Source organism: Triturus cristatus, chromosome 2_2 (assembly GCF_964204655.1).
Source record: "Triturus cristatus chromosome 2_2, aTriCri1.1, whole genome shotgun sequence".
Taxonomy (NCBI): domain Eukaryota; kingdom Metazoa; phylum Chordata; class Amphibia; order Caudata; family Salamandridae; genus Triturus; species Triturus cristatus.
The window spans coordinates 784,924,218-784,949,723 of NC_140582.1; the positions used below are offsets into that span (position 1 = coordinate 784,924,218).

Consider the following 25,506-nt stretch of genomic DNA (forward strand, 5'->3'; position numbering starts at 1 on the left):
AGATGACTTCCTGTATGCTTCCCACCATTATCGGACATCTTCATGTCTAAGGCGTATTATTTGGGCCAGTGGTTCAATAACTGCTGCGAAACTCAGCGGGGAGAGGAGGTGAGTCCCCCGCTGTATAGGCCAATTGTCTGAGAATCTGGGGCCCACCTTCACTCTGGCCCTGCTGTTCGTGTATAACAGACCCACCCATCTCAGATAAGTCGCCCCCAGTTTGTGCCTGCGTAGGGCTTGCATTATAAATGTCCAGTGACAAAATGTTTTCATAAACACATGGAAGAGCGCTTACAAATCTGTTGTCTGCTGTGTGGCTGGCAAAATATATGGCGCAAGATGTTACTCTACCCTTGTGTAAAGGTACCATGAGGAAAAATGCTAAATTTAGATCCAACTTTAGAAAGTTTAGCTATCTGTGGGGTACTCTATGATTTATGTGTATGTTGTGGTATTATTCTTTTTCCTGAGCACGAACAAGTGTGCTTGTGATCATCTAAAGGTAAACCTTACAGTTGCACCGAAAGGTGAATGCCATCACACGCCAGTCCCCACCTTTTGGAATGTTGAAAATAATTATTGCAAAAGATTTCTAGATAATAATGCAAATGTTGTCATTTATTAAAGTAATACAGAAACACAAAACAGTCCATGTTACTAGAGATCACTGGACTTAGCTTACCTTACCTGTCCAGAGCCTTATGTTTTTGAGTCATGAGGAAGCCAAGCAGATACACAATGCATTGCCCAAGAAGTTTTGTGTGTGTTACCACGCCAAAATATAAATATAATTTAAAAAGCACTGGCAAAACCAATATGTCTGGGTTGAAAATACAAACACATATAGCGAGACACACATGAGGGAGCTAGCAGGAGCAGTCGGAGACAGCTACAATTGTGGAAGAAATTCCTCATGCAGTTCACTGCAAACACTGGAAAGTAGATGGAAGGAAATACCGAAATAACCAATAGCAATAGGGGAGGTGAATGCTCCCTTAGTCGCTAGTCAACGGCTGAAAGAAGCTAGGCAAAGAAAGCCAATGGCTGTAAGGGACACACCCAAAGCCAACTCTACGTATATTGTTAGCAATGGATCTGTTTGCCAGACATAAAAACAACGTTATGTGTTCATTTATTGAAGCCCGATTCCCATTTCACGAAGCACAAGTATCACAGCAATGTTATCTGGCGGCACGCGAAATTATGAGCTCAGCAAATCAAGAGAATAATACACAGCTATCCCTTTCCTCCAGATGAAACGCCTCCAGAATCATTGGCTACAGATAAGAGTGAATAAATCCAAATCCCACTGGCCTTCAAGCACATTATATTACAACAATAATCCATCTGAACTTGGGAATGAATGGGAGGGGAGGAAAGAAGTATATAAACTTCCCGCAGTACTTCAGAAGGGAGACTCTTCCCAGTTACAGAATACTGACAGAAAAAAATAGTAGCATGGTAATGCTGCGCTAAACTACAAATTGTGAGATGTCCCAATTGATGAATACCCAATGTGAAATCCTGTGGTGTGATTTCCATCATCTTCATATACATTTTCCATAGCAACTCGAAGGATCTGGAACTCTCTTCCCCATGAGTTTTACCACATCACTGATCTACTCTTGTTTTTATTAAAAATCCACTTTTTCAGTGAATGCGATCACTGACTCCAGGACTAACTCTAAGATATGTTGAGGGTGTGGCTTGGACAGCTCGGTGAATGACAGCTTAGCTAAGCCATTCTCGCCACCCTGATCGACAACAGCAGCCTAATGTGACTTACAGCCACATTCACGTCGAAGGAGTGGTAGCTCCATGCATCGGAATACCGCAGGCATCTAGGAGGTGTAATATTCAGTGTAATCTTTGGCGCTTTCTGTCCTTTTTCACTCCCTGAGGGCCGATCTCTGTTTGCAATCCGAGTGACAAATGGCAAAATGGCCGCCGTCCCGGAGCAGAGCAGGTGCAATGCGGGGGCAAGATGTGCCACACTATTCAAGTAAGCAATTTTGATCATCGCCTTCGCTATCCTGAGTGATTGCCCGATGCCCAGCAGCTGGCGACTAGAGTGTGTGGATTGTGTAATGTTTTGGTGATGGGCCCTAGGCCCTCATGCACTCTCTAGAATGACGTTACACGGACACAGATCGTTATAGTGTAGAACTGGCCACGAGCACGTGCGCTCGGCTCCTTTTATTGACAGGGTCACCTGACTGGTGACGCCTGTGAGGGGTGGGTGTGAAGTGTGGTTGCAGCACAAGGCTGAACACTAGACCAGTGATCTAACGATCACTACATCCCTCCCAAACTCTATTAAAAGTCAAAACAATAAAGTCCAAACCTGTGGGAGAGAATATAATTTAAAAAAATACGACACAATAACAGCAACTTCCACGGAGTCTCTTTAGCTGCTTGCCAACCGCCGACGATTGTATACTTGCAGCCAAAACCACTAGTTCTCTTTGGCACGATGTCGGGGTGCCCTGTGGATCTAGTCCTCCTTGGACTCACAACGTGGAAGTGGACTCCACAGTCTCTTTCTTCCTGTTCCCACGTGCAGTGAAAGTACAGGTGGAGTGATGGTGGATCAGGTATGTGTTATTTTCCACCATACAGTCCTGGTTAATGTGTTCTCTCCATATGGGTAGCAGTGATTCTCTCTGCAACTAGATTTGTAGTTGCAGGACATTCCTCTCACTTATGGGTGTCCCCTCTCACAGGACGACCCGGAGGCCCTCGTCTACCAGTCATTCACTGGACTGGGTGGACTTCCGCCGTGTCACTCCAAACACATTGGAGGAATCGCTACGAGCCACCTTTACGTGTCCCAAGCTCCACCTGAAAGGGTGTTGTTGGCTCCTGCTCTTTTGCATGCTACCGCCGTCCTCCCGGGTTTTTCAGAGCGAGCCCCAATAGTCCATCTCTTGTGTTGGGACCCGCTGCCTCCGGCGTCCCTGAGGCGTTTGCCCCTTGGATATCCATGGTCTTGTGTCCGTTCCATCCCAAAGGTAGTTGTTAACAACGGACCAGCCTGCTCACCTCTGCTGTCCCCAGGTGATCTGAGGATTCGTAGGTAATGTTAACTCCCAGTGCTACTGATGTTCTCCAGGCCCTGTGCTCCGATGTTCATGCACTTTTCACGTTTCCCTTCAGGTGTTTCCCTTCTGGTGTGTGAGTCGACCTGTCACACACACCTCTTTACTCTTCTCCTCTGCTTTTCTTCTTCACCATGGCATCTTGCCACCCAACTTCTATCTTCTCTTTCCTTCCTTCGCGACGCAGTCTGGTCTTCTCTTCTTGCTTTTCTGCACTAACCAGGCCTCTCCGTGTGGCGTGCACTCCACACGTGGTCTTGTCCTACCCCAAGGACACTGCCTTCACTTCGCTCTGTGACTGGACCTGTTGTTGCGATCTTCTTTCGTTCGATTACTTATGACTTCTGGTCAATATTGTCAGACTTCTCTTCTAACCACTTCCTGGTCCCCGTCCCGGACCTCTCCTTGGTCCTTTTCCTGGACATCTCCTCGGTCGTTCTCTTCACGGACCACTCCGTTATTCTTGTTGGACCTCTTGTCAGGTCTCTTCTCTCTGAACTCTTCAAAGGTCATTTCTTTCTGACCTCTTCCGTGGTCACTGCTCTCTGACCTCTTCTGGGTCACCTCCTTCGCAACCCTCTGGTTTGGTCGGCTTCTTTCTTGCGACCATGCGGCAGGTCGGCTTCCTCTTTGAGACCGTCTTGCAGGTCGGCTTCTTCCCTGCGACCATCCGGCAGGTCGGCTTCTTCTGGGTATTCGTGCTTCTGGTGGGCCTCGCAACCACTTCTTCTATCTCTCTCTGGTCGCATCTCTTTGGCGCGCTTCTGACTGCGCCCTTCGTTTGCTTCACTGAATGCGCTTGCTGCGCATTCTCTTCAGTCTTTCGCTCATGGAACTGTAGCAGCTGTTCCAGTGATGCTGCGCACTTGCTTCCGTCTCTCGGAGACTTGCTGCACGGGGCTGTTGTCCTTCCAACCCCTGCCATCCAAGTACATTGCTCACTGATGTCATCACTCCTGCAGTGACCACCCCTGGCCAGTAGGCGTCACTGCAACTCACACGCATCTTGGCAGCCTGTCTTGAGAGATTTCTTTACAAGGTCACTTGTGGGGGTCTGCCACCTCAGCGAAGGCATTGCACATTTTCTCCACTCTGATTTACTGTGTAGCAGCTTTCCCAGAGCTGCTGTGCATTCCACCTGGCACCTTAGCCTTCTTTCGTTTTACTTCTCTTAAGCAACCGGGATCTGCCTCTCTCTGTGCATCATCATTGTGCCTCAGTCAATCTTTCCTTGTGTCCCGGTGCTGTTGCACTCACTGTTCTCTCCTACTTATTGTTCTTTGATGCAACATGGCCACCGGGCCACTAGATGGCATTGTTGCTGCATTTTCCGTGTCCCAGTCTCTGCCGAACTCTAATGCTGCATGGCCTCGTGCTTGGGGATGGTGCTGCCTGAATCCACTCTACAGGGGCTCCGGCACCAGTATTAACACGTACCTTCAGCTGCTCCCCGGGTGCCCCTCACTCACGCAGACCAGGTAGGTGCTTTCATTTATTTTTTGCACACAGGACCGGGGCACTTCTCTGCTGGAATTGTTTACACACCCGGCAGCGCTCTGATCAGCCTCAGCAGCGTCACACATGCTGCGGGCTTCGCTCTACTGCCTCTTTAGTTCACGGACAGCGCAGGGATCGCACACACCTCAGGAGGTCCTCCCGCCGAACGGCCACATCTCCTCCCCTCTCCCGGTACGCATTATTTTTTTTTTTTATCTGTTCAGGTGGTGCAGGGAGGGAGGGTGCAGCCTGCAGGCGTCGGTTCAGTCTTGGGTATCTCATGCCGCAACCAACCGCTCACTGTGGTCTTAACTGCTCCTGCTACTCAAACGTGCAGCCTCGATGTCTCTTTACCCTGCGAGTCATTTGGGGCTGTCTCCACTTCAGTCGGGGAGGGAGGATGAACCTACGGCTGCCTCTTCCAGTTCATTTAGGCACTTTTCCCCCGCAGTTCCAATCAGCTGCTTGCCGGACTTCATCTCTTTCTCTCCTCTGCCCCACCGCCGCAGCTTCTCGGCTCACACACTGCGAGGGAGTGAGGGAGGGGGGGTCTGGCTTCAGTTCATGCTGGCCACTGATCAGCCGCAGGCCAAACGCTGTCTCCTTCCACTACTGCACCTCCACCGCAGCAGCCTCTCGCAGTTCACACGCTGCGCGGGGTGGGGGCAGTAGCTGCTGCCAGAGACCGGAGACTTGCTTTGCTCTGAGGCAGTTTCACTCCGGGGCAGTCTTCATCTACTTCACCCTACCACCGCAGCCTCTACATCTCACATGCCGCGCGGGGGTGAGGTGGGGTTAGCGCTGATCCCGGATACTGATTATTTCATTCCGGGCATCAGGCAGAGTTCATACCACCTGGCGGGGGTGGGGGAGTGGGCAGCTACTGCACTCTCTGTCCACTTTGCAGCAGGCTCACCTTCTGCCTCAGATGCGGGGTGGGCTCCCGATGGCCTCATGCTGTTCCGGGTCACTCGCCACGGCCCCTCAACATCTTCCACATCTCATGGGCTCGCCTCATGCCCAGTGGGTCATCGCGACCGATGCGGGCGAGTTCCGCTCGCTCTTCCTTTGGGCCTCAGTAGGCTAGTGGCACGGCACGCCACCAGTTCCTCTCACCGTGTGGTCTCCCTTTCTGAGGTGCCGCCACGCACTAGCGGGCACAACACGTGTGGGGTGGGCTCACGAACACCTCTCACACCCGGAGCACTTCACATGCCACGAGGCGATCAGGCGCTTCCCTCGCCTGCTCCATGGGGTGCCCTTGACACGGGCAACACTCTCCCCCTTCCACCACCTTCAACAAGGCGGCTGCACACGCGGGACTAGCCCGCTCGTCGCCAATGTAATGTTTTGGTGCCGGGCCCTAGGCCCTCATGCACTCTATAAAATGACGTCACACGGACACAGATAGTTATAGTGTAGAACTGGCCACGAGCACGTACACTTGGCCCCTTTTATTGACAGGGTCACCTGACTGGTGACGCCTGTGAGGGGTGGGTGTATAGTGTGATGGCAGCACAAGGCTTAACACTAGACCAGTGATCTGACGATCACTACATCTTGGAGGTTGTCCGCTTTGATGATTCCTGCGAAGTCCACTCCTGCGAAGTCCACCCCTGCTCTGCCTGACCTTAAGATGGCGTCCAACCACGGGGCAAAGTGAAGCATCAAGAAATCTCGGCCTATCCCTCATGGCTGACACTTACAGCGCAACACCAACTACAGTTATCCACATTTAAGGAGCAGCAATTATAATACGTTATAGGCTGCAATTAAACACAACCCAAATAATTGCTGTGTAAGAGAAATATGGCTGGTGTTGCAGTGAGGGGCACCTGTGTAAACCACCACTTATAGGAATAATTCAACGTTATCTGATTGATCGCTGACTGTACTGGCTGAGTGCCGGAGCCCCTGGGGACCTCTGAGTCGGTCATCCAAAGAGCACCCCTCTTCAAGCCTTGCTGGCTCTGCTGACTCTGGTGCCTTTGCTTCTTCAAGCCCAGCCATCTCTGATTAGTCTGTTGGAGACCCTCCCTGTGGTTAGGGCTCTGGCTGTGTCAAGTAGGGAGAAGTTCCAATTCTGAACCTAGCACGTTCGTTAACAGCGATCTGTGCTCTATGTCTCTCTGTGCGCAGAGCTTTTCGGTTAGCAGGTGCAACATCTCAAGGCATCTCCCACCCAGCACTAATGATAAAAGTCTGGGTCGTTTACCTCGGCTCTATTCTGCACCCTACGCACGTGCTACCCTCACTTACAATATAGCTGCAACCTGATATTGGCGTCCAAACTACACAGTATGCAAACCTGGCGAGCAACTTGAATCGTACACCCGCTGGCAAAGCTATGGCTCACAAACAGTCCAAACCAGGCAATAAGCGCTCCATGGCGGACCCACCACTTCCTGATTCACCCGTCAAAGGGGAGACAGAAGTGAACAGCACCATGGACATGATACTTAAAAAACTAGCGGATGTGCACAATCTGGCAAAATCCACCAAACTTAACACAGACGTGATGCAGCAAGAACTGGGTGCTATCGGGTCTGGCATTGATTCTATCAACACCAGTGTTGGAAGCGGAGATGCGAATCAGCTTTCTAGAAGACAAGACAGTCCCCTCAACAAGGGACATTCAGAAATTACAGATCACTACCAAGATCCTGCTGAAATTTGTAGCCGAGTTGGAAGACAGAAATCGCAGGGGGAATCTGCACATCCTTAGAATGAAAAGGGGTCGGAGGACTCATCAGGCTCTTGCATGCCGTTTCTAGAAAAATGGATTCCTCAAATGACAGGCCTACCCTTCAAGAAAGACGTCAAGCCGGAAAGAGCACACGAGTGCTCTCATTGAAAATGGATAGCAAAAACACTATTGCCATTGCCAATTTGTCTGCCACCCCCTGAGATAACAACATACAGAGCTAATCTTCAGCCATGTGCGTAAAAACAACCACATACAATGGAAGGGCCACAAAATCTACATCTCACAAGATTATTCCAGAACTACAGTTGAGACCAAGAAGGGCTTCCTCGCACTCGAAGCTTCGAACCTACAATTCTCTTTCATTGGTCCTGCAAAATTAAAGTACATGCGATGGGAGACATCAAATATTTAATGACCCAGAAACCTTCAATCATTCCTGGATGAAAGATAAGGTATCTCGAAGGACACCCATTTAGCACCTTCCACAAAGCTCAAGTCATGAATCCTACCAGCAACCGTCACCCAAGACTGTCTCCTTTTCCACTTGCTTAGGTGTATGGAGTCTTTCCTTCGCTCCCTCGGTGGACATAGCAGAATTGCTCTCTCTCTTTCCGAGACCCTTTTAGGGGCTAACATTGTATTAGAATAAATACTTACGTGGTTTATTGTTCACCTTGTTTTGATATGCTGCTCCACCTGGACTGATGCTTGTTGTGGTCGCCCCAGATATAGTTCATCACCACCAGCTTTCTTATGCACTTCGTTCATTACCACAGGTCTTGATCTACCTTTTCCCATAGTTCTTCCAGATTTTAATACCAGCCATGACGTCTTCTCAAGACTTTCACAGCGCTTGACACTGAACTGTGGTGCACGTGGTGCCAGTCTCCAGCGTATGTGCTGCAGGTCACTGCCGAATTCCCTCCACTTACATGCCACTATATGAGACATGGGTCCTCAGCATACTAAGCTAGTCTAGATTCCATCTACCGTAATACACATGCCAACCTGATAGTTCATCCAACTTGGTTACTTTCATTTTAGCAAGCTCACACACTGTCACGTCTTAACACTACGATTCCCCTGTTATATAACAACCGCATTTGAATCTTCCAAGATCAGAACGCATCATCCATCACCACAGCTTCAAGCCTCAATAAGCACTCAGACGCTACACTTGAGGCTGGCTTGGTGCCTTTGCCGCCACTAGTTTTTTTTTTTTTTTAACTTTATTTATAATTTTAACATAAAGAACATGTATCATAAACAAAAGAATAATGGTTACAGACAGACAGAAAGATATATTAAGTACATCTTGCTCTTGTTGGTTGGCTTCCTCCACAAACTTCCAATGGTGTCTATAGTCACGCCCAAGGGGTTACCATCAGCTTCCAAATCTGCTCTCATACACTATCAGCTACGAGCATCACAATGCAGTCCGATAACTCATAGTAGGCACAAATTCACAATAACATTACCAAAAGACATCTATCTTAACTTGCGTTTCGTATAGCGATCTATTAACGCACCCACAGCTATCCTACCACAACACGGTTTAGGGACATCGTCCTACCCCTATCCTCTAGGACTGCATTGTGGTGGAGGGACTGCCATTTACGCCTGTGGTGACAGAGTTGTCCAGGGGAGGGTCCGGAGTGCGGGCCAGCAAGTATTGCGTAAGAGGACCCCAAATATTTCTAGGTCGCGAAGTACGAGGGAGCGTCTCTGCGTGTATTGCACGTTGTTTCTGACAATAAACCATGTCCTCCAGCCACTCCTTAAATTTAGGGGCTCACCCTCTACCGCATCTACAAGCTACTCTACGTTTTGCTAACAATATGGAGAGTGTGATGTAGCGGCAGTATTTTTTAGGAATTTGCTTCGTGTATCCTAGGAGCTCAATCAGGTCGTCGCATTCCAGTGTTAGGGACGTCATGTAAGTGAGAGCTTCAAATATTTGCACCCAGTATTCCATCACCCGCGGGCACTCCCAGGACAAATGTAGGAACCCGGCCCCTGGGCTGCCGCATCTATCGCAGTGGTCTGTGTCTCGTAGCCCAAAGCGGCACATCTTGGCTGGGGTACAGTATATTCGCTGTAGGAACTTATAGTGAATTATACGTAACCTGGCACTAGCTGATATGTCTGCAGTTTGTGAACAACAATATTGCCACTGTTCATTCGTGAGTTCATTGCCCAGATCTACCGTCCAATGTGCACGGGCAGCACAGTGAGGCTGCTCACGCTCTGCTCGAATCGTCCGATACAAGTTGGACACCAGATGGCTAGGGCTGGCAGTCTGCAACATCTGATGCAGCGGCTTAAAGTTTGCGGGTTCCAGTGGAAAACTCGGGAGAATGGCACGCATGCCCTGTTGCAAGCGCACATATAAGAAAATATCCAAAGGGGTGGGGCGTACATCTCCAAAAATTGGTCTGATGTACAGAAAACTCCGTTGCGGAACAGATCACCCCAGGTTTGAATGTGCACTCGAGTACATAGTTGTCGGAAGCCCTCCTCCTGAAGTAGAGAGAGTCGTGGGTGGTACGACAGGGGTAAGACCGATGAGTAAAGGGTCGATTCCCCCAGGGTGTGCATGATATATTGCCAGGCGTCTCCCGTACCCGTGATGGTGTTTGGCGCAGTGTCCCGAGAGCGAGGGGGTGCCTGTATCATCCCATCCAGCGGAACACGGTCCGCTAGCCAGTGTTCTGCCGCGACCTGTGGCATGCATGCCGGCGGGTGGATCCAGAAGTAAGCATAGTGGGCCTGGGCACAGGCATGGTACAGTTCGAAGTCCGGAATATCGAACCCACCCTGTGCAACGGGCCTTGTAAGTACCGCCCACTGCACCCGTGGTTGTTTGCCGCTCCAGAACAAACGTATGAGCTCAGACCGAAGCGTCTTGAAGAAAAACAGTCCCGGGTGGTAAGGAAGGTTCAGAAAAAGATATAAAAACTGTGGAAGTACCACCATCTTAATCAACGAAGCCCTTCCTGCCATTGACAGGGGAAGAGATATCCATCGCGTGACATTAGTGTTAAGGCGATCTATAGCAGTTCCGTAATTGAGGTGGAGCATTTCGTCTCTGTCCCCCGAGATCTGAATCCCCAGGTACCGCAAATCTGTGTCACACCATGCGAGCGGGTAGTCCAAAGGAAATTTGACCACCGGGGGAAGAGTTGCGATGTTTCCCAGTTAATATGGACACCGGAAAGCTTCCAAAACACAATAAATTCACGTAGTGAGGGGTTCAAGTTATTTTGGGGATCCCGGACATACAGTGTCATGTCATCCGCGTATAGTGAGATCAATATTTGTCGCATGGGACATCGGAGCGCTCTATCCCTATGATGCTGGCGCAGCTTGCATGCCAGGGGCTCAATCGCGAGGGCAAATAAGAGGGGGGATAGGGGGCAGCCCTGTCTAGTTCCCCTGGTGATGGGAAATGAGGGCGACACACGGCCATTGACAAGCACCCTGGCAGTAGGCCGATGATACAACAGCTGCATCCAGGACACAAACCCTGGGGGAAAGCCCATATGGAGCAAGACTCCAAAAAGATAGTCCCACTCAACTGAATCAAACGCCTTAGTGGCGTCTAAGAAGATAGCAGCCAAGGGGAGTTCGGGCGACACATTCTGCACAATCGTAAACAGCTTACGAAGATTATGCGAGGTAGCTCGCTCAGGAATGAAGCCCGCCTGGTCCGGCATTACCAATTTCTCTATCAGGAGGAGCACCCGATTCGCAATGAGCTTTGCTAATATTTTGGTGTTACAGTTAAGGAGTGACAGTGGTCTATAGGATTCGCAGGAGTAGGGCGCCTTGCCTGGCTTCAGGAGGGACGTGATCAGGGTCTCCCTCATTGAGGGGGGAAGCGAGCCACATTCTAAGGATTCTTCATATAGTTCCTTCAATATAGGGGCCAGGATATCTACGTAGGTTTTGTAAAATTCGGCAGGGATGCAGTCTAGTCCCGGCGCCCTACCTGACTTCTGCTGCATTATCGCTTCGCGCACCTCGTCCAGCTCAAACGGAGCACAGAGGAACTCCCGATGGTGATCCTCCAGCCACCCCAACGCGACGTCTCCTAAGAAAGTGTCAAGCTCGAAGGGATCCCCGCGTTGTGTTTTATACAGTGTAGAGTAGTGCGCGACGAATACAGCTTGTATATCCTCCGTACCCCTGTGCATCACCCCATTCGGGCCCATAACTTCCAGTATGTAGCTAGAGAACTTGGGTTTCTGTATGGCCTCAGCCAGCGCCTTCCCCGGTCGCTCCCCCTCCCCATATCTCCGGGCCTTTCAATATTTCCCAATAAATTCGGACTCGCGGCTCGCCGTGTCCATGTATTCCGACTGTTTTTCCTGAAATTCTAGTTGTGCTTGCCCTCCGTCTCCCCCAATCATCCGTGCCTCCAGTGCCTTCAGTTCCCTTTCCAACTTTTGAAGCGTACCTCGGATATCTCGGAGCATGCCAAAGCTCTTAGAAATACAAACTCCCCTGATCATGGCTTTGAAGGCCTCCCATATTACTTCCACCGAGTCCACTGACCCCCTGTTCCTCTGGAAGAACTCCTGAATCTCCTCTGCCAGTTCAGCATGGAACACCGCGTCCAGCAAGGCAGTTGGCTGCGGCCTCCAACTGCACCTTGGCATTTCACACCCTGGCATCGCAAGCAATAGTCGTACAGGCGAGTGATCAGAGTATGTTCGGGGTAGGTGGGTCACTCCGACTATGGACGGCCCTAGGCCTCTCGATACTAGGCAATAGTCTGACCAGTGTGATCCCCCCTGTAGCGATCGCGTGGTTCTGCACTCCTTCAGGAAACCACCATTAGCAATACCGCCATGGTCTCGACTGAGGCAGGGCCCGATCTCTCTATGGGTGTCCTTACACAGAGCCCACCGCACTCATCCACAGCTCCACCACGTCTCAATCTGTGTTCAGCAGGTCTCCTGTGCGTGCACTATGCTATGTCCAGTGCCGGCAGGGAGAGCTTCTTTACTCACAGCCGTGTGACAGATCTACAGAGGCCGCACATCAAGCGTCACGCACCGACCGCTGCAGCAGAGGTGTTCTGCCCGTCTCACATCCATCCCCTGCAACGCTGCTCGATCAGTCGGGATTCTGCCCGGTGCAGTGCCTCTAGTGCCGCCACATCATGGTATCCTCCCAGCGGGAGACAGCAGGGGCCCATGCCCCTACAGAGGCCACAACTCTGTACTACCCGCTTCTGCCCCTTCACAGCCCCTATATCGACGTGTACCAGCTCTCTTGTCCTCCGTCTCACCGTGGGGTCACCATGCGCTAATCCCTGCGCGTCATACATTCATTGCCAGGCTTCATATCTTGGTTGTTATGTACTTCAGCAAGGAGTGCTTGCAGCCCATTCAATATCTCTTCAGTAGATCGGCTAGCCTGCGGTCGAAGAGCCGTTGTGATCCAGGGCTCACTTATTTAGCGCCTCACAGCTTCGGGTGCGCCCGCCCGATGGCCGATCCGCCACCCGATTTGCGCGCTTGTTTCTCAACCCAAGAACTCACCGGCTCTCGCGTTATCCTGATCCACCACTGCGGCAAATGTATTATCTCCACTTTCCGGGGCCTACTCGCTGTGCAGCACCACTGTTCCTCACAGGCCAGCTCTGTAAAAATGGCGCGTCAATTGGCTCTGGGCCCTGTAGTGACTGGATCCGTCAAGCCCCGCCACCATACGCCGCCATATGACTTCTCCCACAAGCACTCCTGCGCCTTCGTCGCTGCCCCAGTAGCTGCAGATTGCTCAGCTTAGTCACGATCAGCAGAAGCCCGCAGGTCCCTCCACAGACTAAGCAGCAGGTTGATGGAGAGCAGTACGTCTCCTATCAGGGACCACGCATACAACGCTTCACAGTGCTATCATTTGCTCCCAGATGGCCGATCTGCCACCCGATCTCCTCTTATCGCTCTCCCCCCCTCGGGGCGCTTGATCTCCCAGATGCTCGCCTCCATAGCTACAGCTCGGCGCCACTCACCGGGTGAGCGAGGTCCATGCACCACGTGGGCGCCGTGGCCTCGCGTAGCCTAGCCCCGACGGGTCTCAATTTCTTGCCGTCCGGGGCTTCTCGCCGGCAGTATCGTCCGCCTCCGCCCTCTGCCCAGCTCCGATTCACCCGAAACCTTCCTTAGTATTGCAGCAATGTGTCAGGAACACACTCCCGCCATATACAGGCGGCTGCTGGCAGTAGAGCAGGATCAACTAACGGATTTTAACACCGGGCAGCGGGAGCCTCACACAATGTCAGCCATTCCGCACTTGCGCCACCTAGCGCCCCATCTTTGCCGCCACTAGCTGTCTAGTTACACCGAGTTTACACGACCTATTCCATGTAATCCTTCTTTTGCTTGTAAACTACAGTTTGAACATATGGTTTGTTGTTCGTTGTGAGGCTGCGATGGCGGATGCTACCATGCTGTTGTCTCCCTCGCTTTCATTGTTTAGGGAAGGATAGGTGGGTGGGGGGTTTGGAATACAGGATGTTTTCTTCTTTTTTTGGTCGTATTCAGTTATACCTTATTGTACTTTCTTTGTTCTGGATCTGATACCTTGTGTGGCTCGACTACCCAGCGGTACTCCTTGTCACTATCTAACCCCAAGGGACAGGTTTTGCTCCTACATACTTCAGGGCGTTACTTTCTTGTCGTATATTTAACATTGTAGATGCGTCTTATGACCCAAGGACACAACCTACAGCCTACAATCAATCAATCAATCAATCTATCAGGGGGTTTATACAGCGCACCACTCACCCGCGAGGGTCTCAAGGTGCTGGAGGGGGTGGGGTGTGGGGGGGGGGGGCAGCGGCTCCGGGTCTGTCGAAGAGCCAGGTCTTGAGGTCCATCCTGAACGTGTGCAGGGTGGGGGAGCATCTGATGGTCACAGGGAGCTCGTTCCAGGTTTTCGCTGGGATGTAGGAGAAAGCTCTCCCACTGGTTCTCTTTCTGTGGATGCGGGGAACCTCTGCCAGGGCGAGGTCGGCGGAGTGGAGGTTCCTCTTGGGTACATGGAAGGATAGTCTTTCTTTGAGGAAATTGGGTCCGATGTTGTTGAGGGATTTGTAGGCGTGGGTGAGGAGTTTGAAGGTGGTTTTTGACGGGTAGCCAGTGGAGGCCTCATAGGTGTTGGGTCATGTGGTCGTGGTGTGGTGTCCCGAGGATGAGTCTGGCTGTGGCGTTCTGGATGGTTTGGAGTTTGTGTAGGAGAGTTTTGTTGATTCCGGCGTAGAGGGCGTTGCCGTAGTCCAATCTGCTGGCCTACGTATATATAACACATCGCCAATCATACTCTTCTACAACATGACTAAGAGCCCCCTGGATACAAACCTAAATTTTTTCTCTCAAAACGCTATGGGGCTTAACATCCCAGTTAAACGTAAGAAAACTGAAACCTACCTATATAGACTCAATGCCAATATAATCCTGTTACAGGAAATGAAAGTCACCCATAAAGAAATTACTACGTTGGGAAGAACCTGATCAGTGACGTTCTCTGCTACCCTTCCAACAATAAAAAGGCTGGTGTGGTTATGCTGCTCACTAAAAACTCAGACTTGTCCAACGATTCAGACATAACAGACAATAAGGGAAGATGGATGGATTTTGTCAAAATTCTCCAAACATACCAACTCCTTCCATGTTCTAAACGTGTATGGCCCAAACTGCAATGGTCCTGAATTCTGGGAATCCTTGATCCTTCCTTCAAGTCAGATCCAGACTGATGACCTTATTATCATGGGCAGTGACCTTAATCTCACCATGGATGTGACCATTGACAGACAATCCAGGTCACCTCTACAACCCTTTAGGTCTCACAAATCGCTTCTCAAACTATGCGCCAGATTCAGCCTCCATGATACCTGGAGATTACCACACTCTGACACTAGGAATTATACATTAATCTCCAACCCACACAAATCCTACTGCAGGATTGACTACCTGCTAATTTCTAAGGCTCACATACACTTAATAGACCAGACAGACATACTATCAAGATTAGTTTCTGACAACTATTTTATTACCCTATCTCTAACCGGCTCCGGTGCAAGAACCTCCAGTAAAATTTGGAGATTCAATGATGAGTCGATTATAGGGATGCTACGTCCCGAGACATGATTGAAAAGACCATACTATAATACATGAAAGAAATCCAGGCCTCTGATACCCCTCCTTCTGTACACTGAGACACCCTCAAAGCCACTGTTAGAGGTGCCCTAATTGACGTTCAATCTAAAATAAAAAAAGCCCATAATAAGGACCTATTAGAACTGGAAAGGAACATTAAATCACTAGAGGCTGCTCATATTTTTGGTTCGGGCGATCAAACCCTCTCAAAACTCACCAATAAAAAAAATACAGAATCTGGAGTGAGAGGGCTGGGATCTGGATTAATAAATATAAAAGCCTAAAACTGTGTGAGGTAAACATAGTCGGTAAAATGTTGGCATCTTATCTAAAACATAAACAGAACCACAAAGGTATTCATTCACTCAAAGATAAAGCAAATGTCACCCACAGAAACCCCCAAAAAATCTTGGACATTCTCAGAAACCTTTTCCAATCCCTTTATAAGGATGACTGCAATACCTCTGTGGAGATCTGTGAAACTTACCTAAAAAATATAACCCTACCCACTATCACTGACCAAGACAAGATAGCCCTTAGCTCCCCGATTACAACCGAAGAACTAGATGTGGCTATTAAATAACAAAAGACGAGAAAGCAAAAGACACACAGATGATGGACGGAATGCAGAGTTAATCAAATATTCACCCCCAGTCAAGAGATCTGAGTTAAACCGATTGTTCATTTGCTCACCATGCCACCCCAGCTTGGACCCAGCCATATGCAAATCAGTCTTGACCCTGTGCCTCATGGGAACAGTCCAGCCAGAACTGCCAAGCCAGGTCCTCCCTGTAACGGAAACAAGCATCCTGGGACCGGTTTCGGAGCATCACCCCTCATCAGCCAGGCTGGGTTCAAACTGGAATGGCATGGGGAGCACAAAAACGATGGATTTTCGCCCAGATCTCTGTACTGGAGTGAATGTATGACATTGTTCTGCATTCTGTCCATCAATTGTCTTTTTGTATTAAATTACTAAAGCCACATAAAGCTACCTTTTATAAAACCTTCACCTCTATCCTTACACCTCCTGTATTAGCCCTTTTCCACCATTTCGCTAAATCGGGTGCCACATCTGGCACAGCCAATGAAGCCACACTTGTGGTAATTCCAAAAGACGGCAAGGATCAGTCTCTGGTGAAAAATTACAGACAAATCTCCTTAATTAACTAGGACGAGATCTATGCCAAAATACTCTGTATAAGAGACTCGACCCACTACTACCATGCTTGATTGACCGAACACATGTGGGATTCATGAAGAGTAGACTGTTGAAGGATAACAGTAACCTCTTATGCCACATCACTAAGAGAGCCAAATCAGCGAACTCAGAAACAGTTGCGGTTACCCTAGATGCTGAAAAAGCATTTCACAGGGTCTCCTGGATGTTTCTTCGTGAGTCCCTACTGAAATATAATTTAGGCGCGACTTGTACCAAAATGGTCATGGCTCTTCATAGTAGTCCCTCCGCCAAGGTGAGATCTGATGGTCCACTGTCCTCTGCCTTTAATTTAGACAGAGGTACTAGACACGGTTGCCACTTATTCCCTTCCCTGTTCATCCTGAGCTTGGAGCCTTTACTTTATAAAATATGAACTAACCCCACTAGTGTCGGCATTTCCTTTAACAAAACCACAGTGAAGATAGCTGCATACGCCTACGATATTTTAATTATGATGGAAAATGCAACCCAGACTATTTCCTCCTTACTGCAGACAACAGACGAATACGCCTGGGTTGCAGGCAATAAACTTAATAGGGAGAAGTCTGAAATCCCAGGCCTGAACAACCCCTGCACCAGCGATCTCTTCAAAGCTACAGGGCTGTCCTGGCAACCCCATTTCATAAAATATTTGGGTCTTGAGTTTAATTCACATTTGTTGGAGTCACTCCACCACAATGAAAGGTTAACAATGAAAAAATTGAGCACTTATTAGATAGATGGAACCCCAAATTCCTCACTTGGTGAGGTCGCATCGAGACTATCAAGATGACGGTCATCCCGATAATCAATTACCTTGTAAATATGTTACACCTGGTATTATCCGACGGATTCCACCAGAAACCTGACAGGCTGCTAAACAAGTTCATTTGGCAAAATAAACGCCCTAGCCCGGGGAGCTCCCTAGCTGTCGGCCATCAGGCAGAAATGTTATTGTGTTGGGTGTATGAAATCTTTCAAATCGGGATGGCATGCCTGATAATCATCAAATGTCTTAGGCTTGACTTTATTGATCAAAACTACATTGGCGTGTTTTTTAATCTGTTTCAGCTGTGCTTTGTAATTCACCTTTGTTATGGTCTGCCTGGCAATCCTGCCCCTAGAACAGCTAATATCCATGTCCAAAGGTTATGGCAACTAACACCTCCATTAACATGAACGCATCACTGTGTGTTTTGTCTCCAGTGATGAGGCCACATTAATTTTCTTTACCTTATTGGCACTCCCCTCATCCCAGAATGTGCCTGGATTTGGAAGTTCACACATCTCTCAACTGCCAATACTTACACTACTTTTATGCACCCTTAGTTTTCTTCATGAACACTGTATTCAATAGCACTTTGGTTCTCCCAACCATCGGATTATACCCACACATGGCTATGAATTGAAAAAGAAATCCTATGAGACCTCTGCCCTATAACACTGCTAACTAGCAAAACAGAACCCCGCGTCAACCAAATATATCCTCAACAATACAAAAAGAGCTCTGAAGAAGATTAACAGGCCCCGAGAGACCCCAATTGCCCACTCTAATGTGATCTCACTCTGGAACAACTCTAAATTTAAAATTCATGGGAAACCCGTATTTTGGGGCTCATTGGCGTCTAAAAGAATTTAATTCCTTAAACACCTGGACTCTCGGCATGTGCCTCTTTCGTTCAGAGAACTACGACAACAATACAATCTGCTAGACCGAGATCTTTACGACATTATCAAACGCAAAGCCAGTTTATCTAAGATTAGGTACCCCGAAAGAGATTCCTCTCTTCTCAGGACCATACTGTCCTTCAACAAAACACGTCAACAATCCTCAAAATTCTATCACCTTTTAAAACCAAAGTCTACATACCTGGATTTGAAACTCCAAAAGAAATGGGAGACCACCAGGATTATCTCTCCAAACTCGTTGCAGCTAATCTGGAAATCTGTTGTTTCTCATACAATTTCCCCCTCCCTCTTCTAAACGAAATTCTGGCTCCTACATAGGACATTTTAGACTCCTACTCCTCTCTACAAGCTGTCCTTTAAAGAACCCAACATGTTGGACCTGCAACAAAACCACTGGGGACACCCCCCACTAACTTTTCCACTGCAGCACGGTCTTCCCCATTCTGGGACTGCATATTCGACTGCATTCACATTTTGCGCGGAGTTTATCTGAAAAGGATCTCTCCATAATTCAGGTATTCCTAGACTCGCAAATCAAATCACATAATGATAGCCTTCTAGTAGACATTCTTTTAACTGCAGCCTGTAAGTCTGTGCTGTCTAACTGGAATACTACAGCTGCTATCTCTTTTCTACAATGGCTAAATTGGGTTGCTTACTTAAAGGGAGCCGACAACGTCACTATCCAAAATTCTCCCTGGAGATCACAAAACAGCTCAGAGTGGAGAACATTCGACAACTATTTTGCCATTCCTAAACCTCCACAAACCCATTACCTGACCACATGACGACCCTTTCTTAATTACTTACACTGAACCCCTTTTACATGCCCAACGCCAGTCTGGTGCCCTACAAGAGTATGTATTATAAAAATATGTATTCTATGAGATGTATTTCGAAACGCCGCAAGTATGTATTTTAAAAGAGCTATATTTGCAACATGTACTAAATCGCAGGTGTGTCGTTCCCACTGCTGGAAACTTCTTGCGCCCACTTCTCATTTACCTATTATTTTATTTGTCCTCATCTTTCGTATGATTTTCTTTTTCCTCCCTCTTGTTTCCTCTACTGCTCACTACCCCTTAACTAAACTTGTACAAGAGAACTCTTTATCATACTTGCATATCTCTCCATGTATTAGCCTGCTTTTGTTTCTTTTCTTTCCTAATATAAAACTCAATAAAATTCTTTGAAATAACAAGAAACAATTTGAAGAGTCAGAAAAGTTCACATGACATACCCTTGGGTATCACACTGGGCAGTCCTCGTTTGGGAAATTAAAATAAAATATGACAATAAAATAAATCATGTGGCAGGGGACTCCGTCTCAACGTTCTAGAACCCTGCTGGCTGAAAAATGTCCAGATGGAGGCTCTGGAGTCGAGCTTACTTCCGCAGACGCATATTGAGCCTCATGGATGAAAGTAGTTGGCGCCACTCATATACAGTTCTCAGGGGCTCAGTTTATGCTCCCCTCTTCTAGCACCAGAGTTGGTTTTCCCAACGGACCCGATTGGGATAAAGGGGGGGGAGGGGTTCTTAGTAGTGGAGTTCCTCCGGAGTGTAAACGCCGGTACCTATAAGGCGACCAGCAGGTGCTCGGTTTAGTTCTAGATCAATGGTCTGCCCTCTTTACTTGGTTTCATACGGACAGTTGCAAGGTAACAGAAACCCTCTTGCAAGGTAACAGAAACCCTCTGGGGGTTCAGGTGAATATCTCTGCTCAGTCTGGCCGTTATCAACTTAGGTAAAAGTGCAACACAAAATGCACATATCCTTCAAAAACAATACACCTTTGCTTACCTTTCAAAACGTTCAGTGGTAAGTTGTCTCTTTAAAATGTCGTGGTCTGTCTGTAGTTGTGAAAGTTTATTTCGGAGCATGGCTGTCTCACGAGAGGTACTGTTTCTAAAGAAGGAAAAAAATACTTTAGTAACTTGATATCTTCTTCAAACACGATTAATCATCAGTTTTAATTAGATGTAAAAACTTTCAAAGAACTTTACTCGCGTGTGAGGCTGCAGATGGAAGCCCCGTGGTAAAAGTTTACACAGTGGTTGACATGCTGTGTGAGAAGTTGGCCTGGTAAATGCTGTCCACTAATTATAGTGGGCACCTTGTACCAGTCCAAACAACCCCTTATTGATGATAGGTTAAAGACCACCTTTATTGAAAGCTATCCTAGTGGTAGCTATGGAGAGCAGCCTTCAGGCTAAGTCTTGAAGGAATGTAAAGCAGCTTGTTTTACCAGTCTATAATCTCTTAAATGGCTAAATGAAAGACAACCACACCAGGTTTATACATAAAATATATGTATTTTTTTCTAAACACACCCTACTAGACTCTTTATGAGGCTAGAGGTCAAAACACATAAGTTACAGCGAAGTCGGGTGATTTCAGGCGAAGGAGGTGAAGCTTGACTCTTCAGTCACGAGGACCAGCAGGCGTCGAGGATGACCAGGAGCTAGATTCGAGCTGTCCCACGAAGGACGTCGAGTACTGCAGCGTTGGTGCCCGGATTGGACACAACAAGCCTTGGCAAGAGCAACCCACGCAAAAAGGAGAAAGATGCTTTGGTGCAGACCAGCAAGGTCTGAGAGACTCACCACTTGGTAGGGAGTCAGGGCACGTTTGGAGCAACCAAGGGAGCCCAAGGAAAATCAAAGTTGCCTTCTTAGAGACCCACCAGTCGACGGACCAGGGATCGCGAAGGAGCCTCGAGAGGAAACACAAAATGGCAGCCCACGGGTCACTCGGGGTGACTAGGCCGACAATCTTCGGTGGAATCTCTGCTCGAGGTGGGGGCGACAAGTAACCCCAAGCAAGACTTCAAGAGACGTCGTGAAGTCAATGCACTTGCAAAAGTGCCCGGTGACCAGGAGTTCCAGTTCCACGCTACTCACGAGGGCTGCGGGTCTCAGCTTTGCTGGGGACTCGGGTCGGCCTATGAGATGTCTGGAAATCCTCTTCCTGGGCTGCAAATACTTCGGAGTCTGGCGGGAGCTTCGGAGATGCAGACCGGCAAAATGCTTCGTTGGTGCCTGCCAAGTGGGGGAGTCACTCCTTGACCCCAAAGGAGATTTCTTCAGTGCTCTAGTCTTTAGTAGAGCGTCGAAGTTCCAGGATTCAGCTTCAGAGTTTCGTCCAGGGATATCTAAAGTTCTGGTGACAGAGGTTCCTTACTTATACCTAAGGAAGGGGTTGGACTTACTCTAGGGACCCACCTATGGGAGGGTTTGGAAAGAGGGGTGGCTACACCCATTTCCTTTGTCCAGTTTCGCACAAGAGCAGGGGCTGGAAGCCCCTGAACCGGTTTGAGCTGGACTATGCACAGGGACGCCAAATGTGCCCCCAGTGCAGGACTTCAAAGCACTCTGAGAGTGCTCCCACCCAGCCCCAATACACATCAGACTGTCTGGGAATGTGGTTACACCTCCCTGTGACAGGAAACCTATTATCCAGGCCTCCCCTGCTGGAGTTTCGGTCAGCAGCAGGAGGCCAGACCGGGTATACCAGTACTGCCATGTCTCTCCCTCTAGAAGGGTGGGATCATATTCTCACATCAGGAATTGATGTGGGGTTATGACTCCAAGGTTTTGAAACAACATGTTTCCGTGCAGCCAGTCCAAAGCTAGCATTAACCGTTTCAGATATAATGCACTTAAGAGAATATGGTCAGGCTGCACCACTGACAACCCCGTAGAAGGGATTCCGAAGGCTAAAGAGGGGCACAGCTCATGCCTGGGCACGCTCTCACATATAACCAAGCACCCTGCCTTCAGGATTGATAAGGCCTGCCACAGGGGTGACTGATAGGTTATTATGTGCAGTGATAGGTGAGGTATAGTGAACCTATACCTCAGTAAGGGGTGCATGCACCCCCTTACCCAGGCTGCAGTAGCAGACCTGTGGTGTCAGTTTGAAGGGGCTCAGCTCATGCCTGGGCACCCTCTCACATATAACCAAGCACCCCATAGGGGTGACTGATCGGTTACTATGTGCAGTGATAGGTGAGGTATCCTGAACTTATACCTCAGTAAGGGGTGCATGCGCCACCTCACCCAGGCTGCAGTAGCAGACCTGTGGTGTCATTTTGAAGAGCTTTCCAGGGGTGGCACAATATGCTTCAGCCCCTGGTAGGCCTTTGGGGTACCTATGCCCTGGGTACATAGTATACCATATACTAGGGACTCACAAGGGTACCCCAATCAATTGCAATCAATTTAGAGAGGAAGCAGCTAGGCTGGGGCCCTGAATAGCAGGGTCCCAGCCAGAATAAAGTCGAAAAACAGTGAAACACCAGCAAAAAGTGGGGGTAAACATAAGAGGCAGATCCTACTCCCCTACACAACCCCCCCCCCCCAAACGCAGGGACATTAAACTAACCTTGACCAGTTGAGTCTTCATGTTCTAAGTGGAAATATCTGGAGAGTCCATCTGCATTGGCATGGTTACTCCCACGTCTATGTTCCGCTGTATAGTCCATCCCCTGTAGGGAAATTGACCACCTGAGAAGTTTGGGGTTTTCACCATTCATCTGTTTTAGCCATAAGAGGGGCTTATGGTCTCTTTGAACAATGAAGTATGTACCAAACAAGAATGACCTCAACTTCTTCAGAGCCCAAACCACAGCAAAGGCCTCCCTCTCAATGGCTGACCAACGTTTCTCTCTGGGGGTCAACCTTCTGCTTATGAAAGATACTGGTTGATCCTGACCTTCATCCTTCAACTGTGACAGTACAGCCCCTTATCCCCTCAATCAGATGAATCTGATAGGACAATGAACTTTTTGGAGTAATCAGGACTTTGCAGAATGGGAGCAGTGCACATGGTCTGCTTCAGGTCATCAAATACCTTTTGACAGCTAACTGTCCACTGAACCTTTTTGGGCATTTTCTTAGAGGTTAAGTCATTCAGGGGTGTCACTATTGATCCATACCCCTTTGCAAATCTTCTGTAAAACCCAGTCAACCCTAAGAAGGCTTTCACCTGAGTCTGGGTAGTGGGAGCAACCTAGTCCATTATGGTCTGGATTTTGCCCTGCAATGGTTGAACCTGGCCTCCACCTACAAGGTGGCCCAGGTACACAACCTGACTCTGCCCTATCTGGCGCTTAGTAGCCTTGATAGTTAGGCCTGCCTTTTGTAGGGCCTCCAAAACATTCCTCAGGTGGACCAGGTGATCCTCCCAGGTGGAGCTAAAGACAGCAATATCTTCAAGATATGCTGCACTATAGTCTTCCAGGCCTGTAAGGACTTGATTCACCAACCTTTGGAAAGTGGCAGGTGCATTTTTCAAACCAAAGGGCATTACCACAAATTGATAGTGCCCACTAGGGGTAGAAAATGCTGTCTTTGGCTTTGCTTCATCAGCTAGTCTGATCTGCCAGTAGCCAGCTGTCAAGTCAAATGTGCTTAGAAACGTGGCTGAGGCCAAAGTATCTATTAGCTCATCTGCCCTTGGGATGGGATGGGCATCAGTCCTAGTGACTGCATTGAGACCCCTGCGATCCACACAAAACCTCACCTCTCTCTTGCCATCTTTGGTGTGAGGTTTAGGTACCAGGAGTACTGAACTAGCCCAAGGGCTATCTGAGGGTTCAATGACTCCCAATTCCAACATCTTTTGGACTTCTGTCCTTATACAGTCTCTGACATGGTCAGGTTGTCTGTAGATCTTATTCTTCACAGGCAGACAGTCCCCAGTGTCCACTTCATGAGTGCACCAGGTGGTCTGAGTTGGAGTCAGAGAAAACAGATGTCTAAACTGGCTGAGATGTTTTCATGCATCAGAAGTTGCTGGACAGTGAGGCTGCCTGCCAAGGCTACACCATCTACTGATCCATCATCAGGATTCTGAGAGAGCTGGTCAGGGAGTGGGTCACTCTCTTCCTCCGGTCCCTCATTTGTAGCCATGAGCAAGCACATGTCTGCCCTGTCAACATATGGTTTAAGTCTGTTGACAAGAAGTACCCTATGGGGACTCCTAGGGGTTCCAAGGTCTACCAAGTAGTTGACCTCCCCTTTCTGTTCAACAATTGAATGGGGGCCACTCCATTTGTCCTAGAGGGCTGATAGGCTCCAACACCCACACTTTCTGTCCTGGCTGGTACACAGTCAGTACAGCCTTTTGGTCATGCCAGGCCTTTTGTAATTCCTGGCTAGCCTCAAGGTTTTTAGTTGCCTTTTTCATATACTCAGCCATCCGGGAGCAGAGACCAAGTACATAGTCCACTATGTCCTGTTTAGGTGGTTTGAGCGGTAACTCCCATCCCTCATTCACCAGACACAAAGGACCCCTAACAGGATGGCCAAACAAAAGTTCCAAAGGGCTGTAACCAACCCCCTTTTGTAGCACCTCCCTGTAGGCAAACAAAAGGCAGGGCAAAACGATGTCCCATCTCCGTCTAAGCTTCTCTGGGAGACCTTTGATCATGACCTTTAGGGTTTTGTTGAATGGCTTGGCAGTTCGGGCTGGACTGTTCCCATGAGGCACAGGGTCAGACTGATTTGCATATGGCCATGTCTGAACTGGGGTGGCAGAGTGGGATAAAGAACGGTGATGGATCAAACCCAGATCTGTTGACTGGGTGTGAGTGTTTGATTGGTTCTGATGCTCTGTCCATCACCACCCCCTTTTGTACCGAATCTTTCAACTAAACCATTGCATTGTGGGTAATAGGGTGTGGTGAATTTGTAATTCACTCCACACTCCTTCCACATTGCAGTTAAGTAACTTGATATAAAATTTGCATCTCTGTCAGACACAACCTCCTTAGGAAAGCCCACTCTTGAGAAAACACCCAAGAGAGCTCTTGCCACCACATGTGCTGTAGTGGTCCTAAGTGGGATTGCCTCTGGGTACCTAGTGGCATGGTCCACCACCACCAGGATAAATCTGTGCCCAAATGCAGTTTGAGGATCCATGGGACCAACAATGTCAATCCCAACCCTCTCAAAGGGAACCCCCACCACAGGTAGTGGTATCAGGGGGGTCTTTGAGGTACCGCCTGCCTTGCCACTGGCTTGGCAGGTCACACAGGAGTGACAAAACCCCTTAGTGGCTTCAGACATGTGGGGCCAGTGAAAGTGAGGGACAATTCTATCCCAAGCCTTGTTCTGTCCCAGGTTTCCTGCTAAGGGAATATCA

The 25,506-nt window shown here is 48.7% G+C and overlaps 1 protein-coding gene across 2 annotated transcripts in view; it reads right to left on the reverse strand.

Moving 5' to 3' along the window:
- CEP135 (centrosomal protein 135) overlaps positions 1-25,506 on the reverse strand; it is a 479,333-nt gene that overhangs the window by 77,708 nt on the left and 376,119 nt on the right. For both annotated transcript variants that reach the window (XM_085642056.1, XM_085642055.1), the window contains exon 24: positions 20,161-20,265. In XM_085642056.1, the coding sequence (XP_085498182.1) occupies positions 20,161-20,265 (105 nt within the window). The remainder of the gene's footprint in view (positions 1-20,160; positions 20,266-25,506) is intronic.